The sequence below is a fragment of the Protopterus annectens genome, chromosome 10.part0, assembly GCF_019279795.1.
Source record: "Protopterus annectens isolate FY-2018-M chromosome 10.part0, PAN1.0, whole genome shotgun sequence".
In the NCBI taxonomy this organism is placed as follows: domain Eukaryota; kingdom Metazoa; phylum Chordata; order Ceratodontiformes; family Protopteridae; genus Protopterus; species Protopterus annectens.
The window spans coordinates 728,651,598-728,666,463 of NC_056744.1; the positions used below are offsets into that span (position 1 = coordinate 728,651,598).

A 14,866-nucleotide genomic window follows, 5' to 3' on the forward strand; every position below is an offset into this window, starting at 1 on the left:
CTTTCTTCGTCTCTCTGACAATCCCACTTCTTCTTTGCCAACCTCTTTGCCTGTATAGTCTTCTGTACTTCCTCATTCCACCACCATGTCTCCTTGTCGTCCTTCCTCTGTCCTGATGTGATACCAAGCACCTTTCTAGCCGTCTCCCTTACTAGCTCTGCTGTAGTTACCCAGCTATTTGGTAACTCTTCACTGCCACCCAGTGCCTGTCTTAACTCATCCCTGAACTCCACCTCACAATTACCCTTTTTCAATTTCCACCATTTGGTCCTTGGTACTGCCCCTCTTGATCACTAACGTCATCCTACAAACCACCATCCTATGCTGCCTAACTACACTTTCTCCGTTCACCACTTTACAGTCTCCAATCTCCTTCAAACTGGCCCTCCTACGTAAGATATAATCCACCTGTGTGCATTTTCCTCTACTCTTGTATGTCACCCTATGCTCCTGCCTCTTGTTAAAATACGTATTCACCACAGCCATGTCCATCCTTTTCGCAAAATCCACTACCATCTGACCTTCTGCATTCCTTTGATTAACACCATACCTACCCATCACTTCCTCATCCTCTCTGTTCCCTTCACCAACATGCCCATTGAAATCTGCTCCAATCACCACTCTCTCACCCTTGGGTACAGTCGTCACCACTTCATCCAATTCACTCCAAAATGTTTCTTTCTCATCCATTGCACACCCAACTTGTGGAGCATATGCACTAACGACATTCATCATTACACCATCAATTTCCAGCTTCATAAACATCATTCTATCTGACACTCTTTTCACCTCCAAAACACACTTCGCATATACTGTTCCTTCAGAATAACTCCTACGCCATTTCTCCTCCCATCCATACCATGATAAAACAATTTGAACCCACCTCCGATACACCTAGCCTTATTCCCCTTCCATCTGGTCACAATATACCAACCTTCCTTCTGTCCGTCATATCAGCTAGCTCTCTCCCTATACCAGTCATACTGCCAACATTTAAAGTTCTGACCCCCCACTACCACAGTCCTAGCCTTTCTCCTCTCTTCCTGCCTTCGGCCATGCCTTCCACCTCTTCTCCTCCTTCGGCCAACAGTAGCCCAATTTCCAGCAGCACCCTGTTGGCTAACAGTACCGGTGGCAGTCGTTGTTAACCCGGGCCTCGACCGATCCGATATGGAAATATTTACTGGTGACTGCATGAAATTATTTGGCGAAGCTTTATGCCGGATGCCCTTCCTGACGCAACCTTCCCCATTTATCCGGGCTTGGGACCGGCACAAAGAAATGCACTGGCTTGTGCATCCCAATGCAGTAGACAATAACTGTGGTTTGAATGAAACACTGTCTATCTCCAGTTACTTGAAACTTAAATCAGAGTTTCATTTTTCTTGATAAATACAAGGGTAGTTCCATTAACAATATGGTTTTTAACTTTTTAAAGAGTCTTTTCACCATTATGTTGCTATATACATTATGGGGGATGAAAGGGGTCACAATAAAATAAAAGAAAATTCAATTAATATTTTGAATGCAGTAAGTTGTACCATTCAGCTGAGCAGGTAATTTTGTAAGTTCACCGTTTAACTTAGAGGCTCTCCCCCCTTCTCTTTTTTCCCTGTCTAAAAAAATATATATATATATATATATATATATATATATATATATATATAAGATATTGCCTGTTATTGACATAGGTTTTTGCTCTTTGTCTAGCTTTACAGAGTGCTTTGCAGTATTCTTACTAGCAGTATATAGACTCGTGTTGCCAAAAGATGTCCCTTATGTACGGGCACACGAGTTGTGTTTATTGTTTAGGACCTCTTCACCTGCAGGATTCGTGCGCTGTCTGCCATGCCTTTAGTTCACGAGTCCTGCAGGAGAGAAGAAACCAGCTAATCTTGAGAAGTTTGCTGAAGAGCCCCTTTGATACTGCCATGAAGGGGACTCGGCCAGCTAAAAATTCTGATAGTCAAGCCTTCATCCTCTTCGGCTTTGAGTTCGGACCCGTCTAAGAACAAGGATAAACCACAAGCTAAGTCAGACCCGATTTTCGGTTCAGACAAGACATCTGCACCTATGGTTCCATCTGTGTCTTCGAAGCCAGTAAGGTCACATAAGCATTCCAGGTCTCCTGCCTTGGAACTGGTGTGGTCCACTACACAGTCTCCATTATTGCAATCTGTGGTGGGTAGTCACTGGTCTTCAACACATTCCTCTCTGTCATCCAGGAGCCTTTCAGATGATGATGTGGAGAGGGTGGTAAAGAGGCTTCTTAGGGCACCAGCACTAGCCAAAATACTTTTGGGCCCATCCCAGATGGATATGGTGCCGACACCCCAAACAACACCTGTCTTGATTCCTCCTCCGACTCCTCTGAGTTTGGTGCCGGTGTATGGAAGTCATAGTGGTGGAACCATCTGTTCCAGTAACCTCTTCTGGTCTTTCGGTTCCAACTACCGCTCCAGTCTCCTCGATGCATCCTTCTATTGAGGGATCTGGGGCTGACTCTCCCTCGTCGGCTCTGGGGGGGGGGGGGATGGCATCGGACCCTTGTCCGACTCTACTCTACTCTACTGCAGCTACTATCCGAGTTCAGTTAGCTGCCATTTCAAATTTCCATATGGGAGAAATGGGTTCCAATATCATGTGCCATAAGTTATGCAAGGCTTTCCTAAGAGGTACTACCCTATTAAGACCTCCGATAAGAGAACCCCCCCCCCCCTGGAATCTAAATTTAGTTTTAGACGCTCTGATTCTTCCTCCCTTTGAACCTTCTGCTTCTTGTTTGCTCAAATTTCTGACTTGGAAGACCCTTTTCTTGGTTGCAGTTACCTCCGCTAGAAGGGTCTGAAAATTACAGGCCTTATCTATTCATCCCCCATACTTGATTTTCCATAAAGATTGTGTTTCTCTCGGAATCAACCCCTCTTTCTTACCCAAGGTATGTTCTGAATACAGTCTGAATCAATCCGTAGAGCTTCCTGTGTTCTTCCCCAATCATGGCAACAAGGCAGAGTGAGTATAAGCTTCATCAATTGGATGCTCATAGACAGCTACATTTCTATGTACACGGGACCAAGGAATTTAGAAAATCTGATCAATTGTTCATATCCTTTGCGGACAATAAAAGAGGTTGTGCGGTCTCAAAGTTGACTTTATCAAAGTGGCTTTCAGACGGTATAAAACGTGTCTACAAGTTGCGTAAACAAATACTTCCAGGGAAAATTAAAGGGCACTCAACAAGGGCCTTGTCTACCTCTGTTGCATTTCAAGCCAGATTGCCTTTTGGTTCGATCTGTGCAGCAGCTACATGGGCTAATCCTCATGCCTTTATCACTCATTACAAAGTAGATATGGCCTCCTGGAACAGGGCATTCTTTGGTTCCCTGGTCCTGAAGAGTTTTTTCCAGTGAGCCATACAAGAACCAGGTGCTGGGGACGCTGTCCCAAACAGCAAAAATGAAGGTGAGATATAGACAACATAACATGAAAAGTTATGTATTCACCATAACGTTTCATGTTTGTTGTCCTTGATCTCGCCTTCCTTCTTGCTTCCCTCCCTCTTTCCCCCTTCCTGGAGGATCAAGAGGAATCCCTTGTTTCATTGGATATACTGGCTGGGTTTCCTTTATACCATTCCTTATGGTCAGTCTCAGTCTACTACTTTACTTTTGTGGAGGGATGACACCTTTATATGCAGGTGTCCTCGGATATGTAAAGTAGAGTACATCTTTTATCTATTTATATGGTCTAGTGCTGGGTTATCACAAACGAGAGCTGGGTAACTACTGCTAGGCATGCTGGGATAGGGGCTAGCCTCGAGCCAGTAAAAGCTCTTGAGCTATAGTATATGGCCGAGGATCGGCTCCGAATCCAAACAGCAAGAAGGAAGGCGAGATCAAGGACAACAAACATGGAACATTATGGTGAGTGCATAACTTCTTTTTTAAAGTGTGTGTATGACTATGTTGATACTTCCTGTGCTATGGCCACTGGTACTGTTTTGCAGAAGTTTGCCTGGCTGCATTATTGTATCTTCCTAGAGGATGTGGAAAATGAGATTTTAAGTCATCATTGGATAGAGATTTAGGTTTTGGTCCCTGTGCTGCTGAGGTTATCAAAAAGTGTGATAAGAGGGGTAAGCTGATACAGTCAATCTGTTGAGATTTTTCAGCCCCCCTTTTCCACCTTTTCCAAGGATTCTCTAGCCCCTCATCCAGTTTTGGCAAGAAACAAAATAAGCAGTCTCAGGAAAATGCTGGTAAAATGACATTTAAGAAGTAATGGCAAGGGGGTTCCAAAAAAATGCAGGGACTCTTCAATATAAAGAACAGCCCAACTAGCCAGAATGACTGTTTAAGAGACTGTGCTCCCCGCTCCCAACCTGGCAGCACCTTTTGCCTTCCAAAATGTCTGAATCTCCACTTCTGTCTTTGGCAACAGATAATTTCAGACAAATGTGTTCTGAAGATCATTCACCAAGGTTAAAGGTGACGGTAGTAGGAACTTCCCCCTCTCTAGGGGGTAATTCCTCATCCACCAGATGTCTCTTTTCCCCCTGTCCTTCAACATATGTTGTCTCAGAGAGTAATAGAGACAGTTCTTTCCAGTTTAGGAAATGTTTTATTCAAGGATAGTTTTGGTGCCAAAGAAAGTGCTTGGAGATCAGTTCTAGATCATTCTTTCTTAAACCATTTTGTGATGGAGCCCAGGTTAAAAATGCTGTCACTTCATAATCTTTACCACTTCTTCCTCATTTAAGTTTCTTAGTAATGCTAGATTTAAAAGATGCTTATCATCACATCTCTACTCATTTAGAGTCAAGCTCACATTATCAGTTCTCTGCCTTAGCCTTTGAATTATCCACTGCACCAAAAGAGTTCACAAAGTCTGTAGTTCCAGTTTTAGCTCATTGTTGGCTATATGGTATCCACATTTTTCCTTATTTACATAACTTCCTTATCTTTGCAGAGTCTTTTTCAAAGTGTCAGGAATCTCTCACGTGGGTGAGATCTCTTACACTAGCTGGGATTCCAAGAAAATATTCAAAAGTCTTTTTTGACTCCATGACATGGGATTGTGTTCCTGGTGTCTTCTAGATATCTCAGTTGAAAGAGCATTTCTTCCACATGAAAAACTAGATCTGTATCTACATCTGTTTCTAGGTTTTTCAACTCAGACTTCGGTGTCGGCAAGGGAATACCTCAGGGTTTTGAGTGTCATGACATCAACGATTTTTATGATATTCCTTGCAAGACTCCTCAAGAGAAAAATACAGTGGTATCTGAAGTCTGTTTGGTCCCAACCCCACAACCATCCATTATCTTTTCAAATCCTAGTTTTAGGATTTGTCAGAAGAGAAATCAGTTGGCGGAGACAACAAATATCCTTAAATCCTTGCCCCCCCCCCCACTCCAAAGCAGTGTGTCACTGCAGAGGCTTTGGACTTTGCTTAGGAAGCAGTGTCAGAAGGGATGAAAGTGCAAGGTGTTTGGGACACTAAGGACGGATGCAAGCACATAAATATAAGAGATGCTTTTTTGTAATCAAGGCAGTCAGACAATGTCACAGTCATGTGGTGCATCAACAAGCAAGGGGTTACCAGGTCTTACCCCCTTTGCAGACTAGCTGTGTTAGCTTGTGATATAGCTTCACTCTGTCGGCATCCTATATCCTGTTGGAGCAAAATTATGTTGGAGACAAGTTGAGCAGGACAAAGGCAGACCCTCACAAATGGTAACTAGATTGGTGGTCTTCCAAGATTTGATCCATCTGTGGAGAGTTAAGTAGATCTGTTTGCCTCCTCTCTGAACAATGAGCTGGCAAAATTCTGCTCCAGGACTCCATGCAAGAAGCCCTGGGAGACGGTTGTCTTTTCTGTTCCTTGGAGAGGAATGTTCACGTATGCTTTTTCTCCCTTTCTTCTGATATCCAGGATAATTCTGAAGATTCAGGACTCCCCAAGATCATTGTGGTGACTCCTGTCTTTCCCAGACAGCAGTGGTTCTCCTTTCTTTTGGAAATGGCCAGGGTCAATTACCACAGGCTTCCTCACAGAATGGATCTACCACACAAGGATGTAGATGTTTGATACACCCCGACCCTAGTCAACTTCAACTGCTTGCTGAATGATATGGTCTTAATTCCCTTTAGACACCTGTTTACTTTGGATGTGCAGCAGGTACTAATGAAGGCAAGAAAGCTTACTACTAGTAAGTCATACATTAGCAAATGGAAAAGGTTTCCTAGTTGTTGCCAGCAACTTAATTAACATCCATTCAGGGCTAGTTTTTGTCTGAGTTACTATCCTTTGGCCTTTTCAGTCCTCCAAGGTTCATTTATCGGCCATTTCAGCATGCCTCCCCCTCTTTCAGTGCATTCTCGTGTCAAAATGTGTTTGAAAGGTTTTTTTTCATGAGAGACCTCCAAGAAAACCTATGACCTCTGTTTGAGATCTTAATTTTGTGTTTGAGAAGTTAACACTTGCTCCATTTGAGCCAGCTCATCTGACTGATTTGATGTTCTTAATGTGGAAAACTGTTTTACTGATTGCTATGATCTGCAGGAATACTATCTAACTTTCAAGCTCTTATAGTGTCAGCCATATCTCATTTTCCACATAGATGGGGTTTCTTTGAGAACGAATCCTTCTTTTATGGCTGAAGTGGTATCTGAGTTGAGTAAAACATCCATATCCCTGTTTTCTTTCCTGAACCTAAAAATGAGGGAGAAAGGATACGCCTTACCTTTAATGTCCACAGATAAGTCAAGTACTATCTTGAAATTACAATATCTTTCAGACCTTATGAGTTTAAGAAGAAGGGGCAACCTGTGTCTTAACAGACTAATCTGATGTTTTCCTCTTCATTACTCATCATGATAGGGTCTCGGATCCAGCTCGGCCACATTCTCCAGACTTGGATCCAACTCTTGAGCTCCTCCCTCTTACCAATAATGCACTATACCCACCCAAGCACCTTAGATCTCATTTGCCGCTTTTGCATCTGGACACGGACCTCTGTGCTGTTGCGCTGTGGTTACTAATTTAATCGCTAAGTACAAAGTCTTTCCTTTGTCCTTTCATTTCCTTTTCTCATTGGCTGCGTAAGTGACATTGTCTGTCTTCCTAGTTAATTTACTTGTGTGTGTGTGTGTGTGTGTATGTGTGTGCGTGTGATTGCAGTTCTCTATAGTTAGGCTCCTCAAATTTTTAACTTTAAACTTTTCTCTTTTATCCTTTTTGTAGTTAAAACTAGTTATAACTAGTAGTTTTCTCGTATTACTGTAGCATGTTTGTTTGTTTTTTTTTGGTGGGCTTTTGGGACAGTTGTCTGTTTGAGTCTTATCTGACAAACCTTCCTTGGGGTTCAAATGTTGCATTACTTGTGGGCATAAGATCCCAAATCAAGATGCCCACAAGGAGTGTGTATATTGTTTGGGTGCTAATCACTTGAAAGCTGATTGTGAAGTCTGTGCATCATTCAGTCTACAAGTGTTCATGGATAGGTGTGATAAGTTAATCTTCTTCCATCTTTGCCTCCTGTGGCTCAGACCCCCTCTGTGGCTTCTTTTTCTTCTTCTAAAGAAGCAAAGAAAGATCTCTCCCTGCCTCTTCAAGAGACCCTCTGGAACCAAAGTCCAAAACTAAGAAAACTTCGGATCTGGACTCCTCTGATCCAAAGAAAGTGCTTACCCTGTCAGATGCACAAGCCTTGTCAGATCCAGGGGGAAGCAGTAACACTGTCATCTCTGTCTTCGTCGGCGCTGATGTTGGATCCTACACCTCTGGATTCAAGAGCTCGGAGCAAGTCTCCCAGCTATTCTGAGAGTTTCAAACTCTCCCGACCTCCCTCATCTTCTTCCAGGTCCTCTAGAAGCTGTTCTGAGGCAGACATGGATAGAATGATGAGGAGATTCCTCAAGGCCCAGATTCAGATGGGGGTAGTGTCAGCTGCATCCCCTATCAGATCTGTGAGCTACCTGAGCTATACCATTAAGATTCCTCCTCCGATCCGACCCTCGGCTTCAGAGTTACAGGTTTCGGGACTCCCAAGTGTGTCGGGTTTGGTGCTGGGGAAGCCTCCTTCCTTGACACTGATGATGCCCCTGATCAGCCCTGTTCCTATCCCCTCGGAGCGGAGTGGATATCGGAGCCAAGGTATTGGTGCCTGATCCAGGGGAGTGGGATCGGCTCCGTCCTTTTCAGAGCTGTCCCTTACCTTGGGCACCTCGGCCCTCGACAGTTTGGGTCCGATCCCTTCTGGAGGTCACAGATCCGGTGTGAGTGCCCTTCATGGCTTTGGGGGAGACTGAGATGGCCTCTCCCGGTCCGTTGGCCTTTCAAGTAGTGGAGTGGATTTTCTCCCAAGGTGGAGAATCCGTCACCTCATGTCCCACAACCCATCCTTGTTACTCCCTTTGGGTCAGGGCCTTGAGCTCATATGTCCTGAGTCAACTCATCCCAAGCAGACTCCAGGATCTCCCTGCCCAGGAGGGATCCCCTTCTTCCCATACTTCCCCGGAGTACCCCACTGAGGAAGTTCCCTGGAAGAAGATGTGCAAAAGGAGGCACATTGACTCCCCGATGTAGTCATTAAATGAAGAAACTGACTTTTTGATGAGAGAGAAGGATCCCCCTCAGTCTCCACCTGAAGATGCCTCCTTTGCAGACATTCTGGAAATTCTGAAGCAGAAAGGTGGGTGGTCTGCCCAACCTCCTCCTCCTGAGGAATCCGTGTTCCTGATGGCTTTTGGGGTTGGCATATCTGTGTCCTGGGTGACTGCCCCCTATTTCTCTCCCCTCCCCCCAGGGATGACCTTGTTGATTTGGTTTTCTGCAAGGCATGGAAGGAACCAGATACCACAAGCCCATTCCCAAACTCCCCAATAGGTTCCTGACTCCAGCAGCTGACAGAAAACATTGGAGTAAGGGTGCCATAGTTGATGCCATCATGGTGGCGGTGGCTATAAAAAATGAACTGGCAGAGGCGACTGCCAATATCCATCCACCTAACAAGGAGTCTAGAGTGTTGGACAGGATTGGAAAGCACATTTACACCTCAGACGCTTTTGCTCTGTGATCATTAAATTACCTAACTCACTTTACCCGGCTTCAGAGAGATATGATCAAGGAAATTTTAGCCTCTCTCTCCAGGTCCATGCCTGCGGAGGGTTGTAAGAAGCTTTCTCCCAAGTTGGCCACTCTGTCGTTCATTGAGAATTCCTCGATGAGGCTAATCTACCATACAGCAGAAGGTACCTCACAAGCTGCCAATTCAGGACTGTCCCTAAAGAGGCATGCCTGGATATGGCTATGTGGTTTTGCAGATCCTTTTAAGGCATCCTTTGTTAATGCCCCCTTTGATGGCTCTTCACTGTGTCGGTTAGAGATACTCTCACCTCGCAGTGAAAAGGATGGGAAGACCCTTTCTGCTGTAGGAATCAAGTTTTCTATGCCTCAGAGGTCCTTTTCCAGGAACCAATGAGGAGGCAAGAAAATGTGGTTCCATAAATCCCAAGGGCCTTTTTAAGACCCACGCAGGTAACCCTTCTCTAGAGGCAGAAGAGGAATGTTTATTGTTAGGCATTGCCCTAGAGACAGAGGGGGTCTGCAAACCAAGGCCTTCAGAGACACCGTCTCCGACGAGCCCTATCAGCGCTCCTGAAGCACTGGCTGACTTTCCATCTCTGGAGGCAGTCGGGGGTCGACTTGCTTTGCACTCAGATGCCTGGAAGCACTTAACACAAAATCCCTGGGTGCTAAGAGTGATATCCAGAGGCTACTAAATTCCCTTTTTACTTCCCTTTCCAAATGCCAACAAGAAACTCCCTGACATGCCACCCAGTCAGAGAGAGCAGGCAGCACAGGAAGTTCAAAAACTGCTGCAAAGATTCATCCAAGAGGTCCTGACCAAACAAAAAATGTTTTGGAACCTATTTCCATTTCTTTTTGGTGCCAAAAAAAGATAAGGGACCTAAGACCTATACTTAAGCAAATTGAATCTTTATGTAAAAAAGTCGAGGTTTCGAATGGTTATGGCCCAGTCCATTCTGCCACTATTGCACAAGGATGATTGGATGTCTACTATCGCATCAAAACAGACAGATGCTCCAGGAGATACCTGTTCTTTCAGCTGGGAGCCAATAACTTTCAGTTCAGAGCACTGCCATTTGGGCTCACCACAGCCCCCAGGTGTTCACCAAATGCATGGCAGTCTTAGCAGCTCACATGAGAGTCAAAGGATTCCGGGTGTTTTCATACTTAGACAATTGGCTCCTTACTTCTTCCACGTGGCATCAGCTTATCCACGTCAAAGTTTGTCTAATTCATCTCTCACATTCCCTGGGCATCAGTATAAATCTTAACAAATCCAAGCTGACTCCTGTGCAGAGCCTAGAGTTCATAGGAACGCAGTTGAACACGAGGGATCAAATAACTTCTTTTCCCTTTCACCATATAACAACACTGAGGAATCAAGTCTGGGAATTACTATCCACCAGTCTCCCCTGCATGGCTTAGAAGTCCTAGGATCCCTGTCAGCAACAATTTTGTCAGTTCCTCTAACAAGGTTTTTCATGTGAATTCTTCAATGGACATTAGCAGTACAATGGTCCATTCTCTGCCAACCACTATTTTTTCCCATCAACTTGACACCAATCTGCAAATGTCACATCCATTGGTTGATTCAGTCCCTTCTCAACTCCCACTTCAATAGCCACAGTGACCACAGATGCTTCCCAGTTTAGGTTGGGGGGCATTACAAGGGGAAGATGGTCCAAGGCACGTGGTGCCTCATGGAGACAAGGTTGCATATCGATGTCCTTGAGATGAGAGCAGTTCTGCTAACTTTGCAAGCCTTTTGGGATGCTCCCTTTGGGGACTATTGCAGTTCACACCAACAACATATCTGTAGTTTGGTTCATCAACAAGCAAGGAGGAACCTGTTCTTACCCTTTGTGCAGGGAGGCCACGAGGGTGTGGGAATGGGGATTATCTTTCGACTGCTTTCTGGTTGCAACACACATTCTGGGGAAACCAGTGAGCTGGCAGACAGACTCAGCAGATCTATCCTGATTTCGCATGAGTAGTCCCTCATGGAGAACATGATCTTCAACCGCTGGGGCCAGCCTTGCTGCGACCTTTTTTCCTCCCTCCTCAACAAAAAGTGCAGCGAGTTCTTTGCTCTGATCCCCACTCTGTGGGAGTCCCAGAGGGACGCTGTGGTGCATGATTGGCCCCATGGTCCCCTGTATGCTTATCCCCCTCTTCTGCTTATCCCAAAGTTTCTTCAGAAGGCAAGCAGGCTGAAGAGCTCAGTCATCCTCATTGCTCACTTCTGGCCTCGACAAGTATGGTTCCCCTTCCTCTGGTCTCATCTGAAATATCCTCCATGGATCCTGGACCTAAGACAGGACATCCTCTCTTACCCATCAGGAATGCAGTACCCAAATCTTCATGCCCTCAGGTTGACCATATGGTTTCTCCACTTCCAGCCAGGCTTTCTTCCCCAGTACATAACCTAATCCTAGCCTTGCAAAAGGCTTCAACTAAGAAAGTTTATAACAGTAAGTGGAAAAGATTTGCTGTTTGGGCTACAAATAGAAATATTGTTCCTTTCTCAGTACTAGTCTCAGATGTTTTGCTGTTTCGTAGTACCCTGTTTAAGGAAGGAGCTAGCTTCTCTACCATCAAGCTTCAGTTAGCTGCAATTTCTAGCTTTCATACTACTAGCCAGTCACGTTCCCGGTCTACTTTTAGATTATGCAAAGCCTTTATGAAAGGTATTTTCTTGCTGAAACCTCCCGCTAAGGACCCTTCCCCACCTTGGGAGACCTCACTGTCATGCTGCGGAGTTTGACTCTGAGACCTTTCAAGCCAACGTTGTGACATGAATGTTTTGTCATGGTAGACAGTCCTTTTAATAGTTATTACTTTAGCAAAGAGAATTTCTGAAGTACAGGTGTTATCTTCCAAACCTCCTTACATAATCTTTCATAAGGACAGTGTTTCTCTATGTACCAATCCTTCCTTTATGCCTAAAGTAGTCACGGAAAACAATATTAGTCAATCCATTCACTTACCAGTATTCTTTCCAAATTTGTCTAACAAAGGAGAGTATATTCTACAGCTTCTCGATGTTCATGGACAACTACATTTCTATCTGTGCAGAACTAGGCAGCACAGGAAGTCAGACCAATTGTTAGTAAATTTCTCTGCTAGGAAACGAGGCCGAGTGGTCTCTAAGATCACGTTAGCAAAATGGATTACTGCTTGTATCTTTATTCACAGAAGGGCCTAGAACTGACCCGACCTCCTAGGGCACATTCTACCAGAGCTATGGCTACTACTTCCCGGCTTCTCATATAGAACCTCCATTGATGATATTTGCACAGCAGCTACATAGTTCAGCAATCAAACCTTTGTTGCACACTATAAATCAGTTATTGTCTCGAGGAGCAGGGCTTCCTTTGGCTCGAAGGTGCTCCAGCATATTCTTCCATGAGGGCCACCCTGGAATCATGTAACTGGGGACTCTGACCCTATCATGAGGAGGAACGAAGAGGACAACATCAGATTAGAAACTTATGTCTTACCATAACTTGGCATCTGTGTTGTCCATCTTCATTCCTTCTCATTTTCCCACCCAGCCATCTTCCTTTCTCATTCTTCTAGAGAATTATGGAAGCTGATGGGACACTTAGGTCCCATGTCTGAGCCTCATCTGCCTTTCTTCTATCCTTTCCTGGTTATGGATGTAAGGAAGTCAGCAAACTCAATCTGAGGTGCTTGAGTGGGTATAAGGTAAGATCTTGAGTCAGATCCAAGTCTGGAGAATGTGGCTGAGCTAGGTCCGAGGATTGGATCCGAGACCCTATCATGAGGATGGATGAAGATGGGCAACACAGATGCCAAGTTATGGTAAGACATACCTTTCTGTTTCCAAATGGTTGTCTCAAGGCTATTGCCTTTTGTTATTCTTGCCACAACTAAACTATTCCAGGCAGGGTCTAGGCTCACTGTACTTGGGTCGTGGCTTCATCTATGGCTTTTTGGAAGGGTTGGATTATAGAAGTATTCCAGAAGCAATAACGTGCTCCTCTGTACATCCTTTTACAGAGCACTACAAGCTCAATTCAGGATTTTGAGTCTAGATCAGGTTTTGCTAGGATCCTTCCCCTTCCACATCCAAAATGTTATAAGCTAAGGTGATCTACCTATATAAATAAGGCTATTGCAGCAGTGATCAATATGAAGAACATAGTACAGTTGTGTAAATAAACTTACCATAACCATAGATGTTTGAATGATGACTGCTATAGTAGCTACTCTGTGCCTTCATCCCCTTGTTTTTTTGATTGTTAGGGTGTGTATATATGTATATATTTTCAATGCTAGCTGTGTCTTCTCAGGACTCTGCTTCCCTCTCTCAGTTGACATGAAAGCTGTGTAGCAGTTTTCACTCAAACGTGTTTTTAGGCAGCTGAGCTAAAGCTGCGTAATGGTTTGAGCTCGTGGAAGGTGCCCTGAAGCTTTGGAAGCGGTCTGGCTTTTGTATCCTTAGCAGAGTATAACCCATATAGCTAAAGGCTACAACTGCAGCAGTGATCATTCAAACATCTACTGTTAGGTAAGTGTACATACACAACTGTACGTTATCATTAATGCCTCCTTTATCTGTTTTATCTGTATTTGTTGGGAATCATATGGTTCAAACTGCAGCTTATCAAATGTTGCTTCAGCTAATTAAGCTAAGCAAAAGTTGTTAAAGTCACTGACTGCTGCTTTTGCTTATTGCTTTGAAAGAAATGTTCCATATGAGGAAAACTAGCATGAAGTTGCGGTGTACAATTTTCCCACATAATCTTTGTTCTGGTTACTGCTACATGTCTTTTAATGTGATACAGTGAACTTTGAGACTGCTGCAAAGGGATATTGTCTTTTTCCCCCCAGGGTACAGTGATCTCTGAGTTGGTATGCAATTTTGGTGGGGTCTGGGTGCAAATTTTTCTGCATGGTTATATGGAAGAGATCTCAGCTCCTACAGAAGACACCTTTTTTGGACTTTAATTTGAATGCAGACTTTTCTTGCAATCCTGTATTCACTTGATTTGGTTAATTGAAACATGATAAATTGAATTTCATTTCATTGAACTTTATTGCAACTTTACAAACATATATGTACGTGTTTGTGTGTGTGTCTCTGTGTGCATGCATACATACTACATATGTTTTCAAATCACGTTACCAGCATTAACATTTGCACATTTATTAAGACAGCAGGCTGTGTAATTTTGCCTTGTGCACATGGCTGGCTGCTATAATGTTTTTTTCAACAAGGTTTATGAGTTGCACAGTGTTTTACTAGTATTGCTTGCTGCTATAATTGACTTATCGAGAAGACAAAAAAAAAAAAAGCTGCCAAAACATTTAAAACAATTTTATACCCATTTTAGGTGCAGGAAAACCACCGATGTTTGGAGACTATGAAGCTCAGAGACACTGGCAAGAAATCACGTACAACTTGCCTGTCAAACAATGGTTGGTTGGTCTGTCTGATTTATTTGTTTCTCACTTGTTCACTGTGGCACATATTAAAACCGTTTTGACCTTTATGTTGCTAGCATGAAAAAGAGGTCTGAACTATAAGAATTTTTTTCTGTGCTGGGCAGCATGTTTTGCAGTTGCATCAAAAATATGCAGTGGTCCTGATAGCCACTTTAAAAGGTAGACTTCTCCAGTGAAATGAGGACCAAGGTATGTAGTTTGTATAGCAAGTAGATGTCTGCAGAATATGACTTTATTATGCATGAACTTGTATCACTTGCCAATTCATTACACGCCTGTAATATAAATTTCATTAACATTTTC

General features: G+C 43.8%; 1 protein-coding gene across 1 annotated transcript in view; it reads left to right on the top strand.

Annotated features, from left to right (window-relative positions):
- ALG6 (ALG6 alpha-1,3-glucosyltransferase) overlaps positions 1 to 14,866 on the top strand; it is a 692,991-nt gene that overhangs the window by 153,765 nt on the left and 524,360 nt on the right. Inside the window, exon 2 of the mRNA XM_044085553.1 lies at positions 14,452 to 14,536. Coding sequence (XP_043941488.1) covers positions 14,452 to 14,536 — 85 coding nt within the window. The remainder of the gene's footprint in view (positions 1 to 14,451; positions 14,537 to 14,866) is intronic.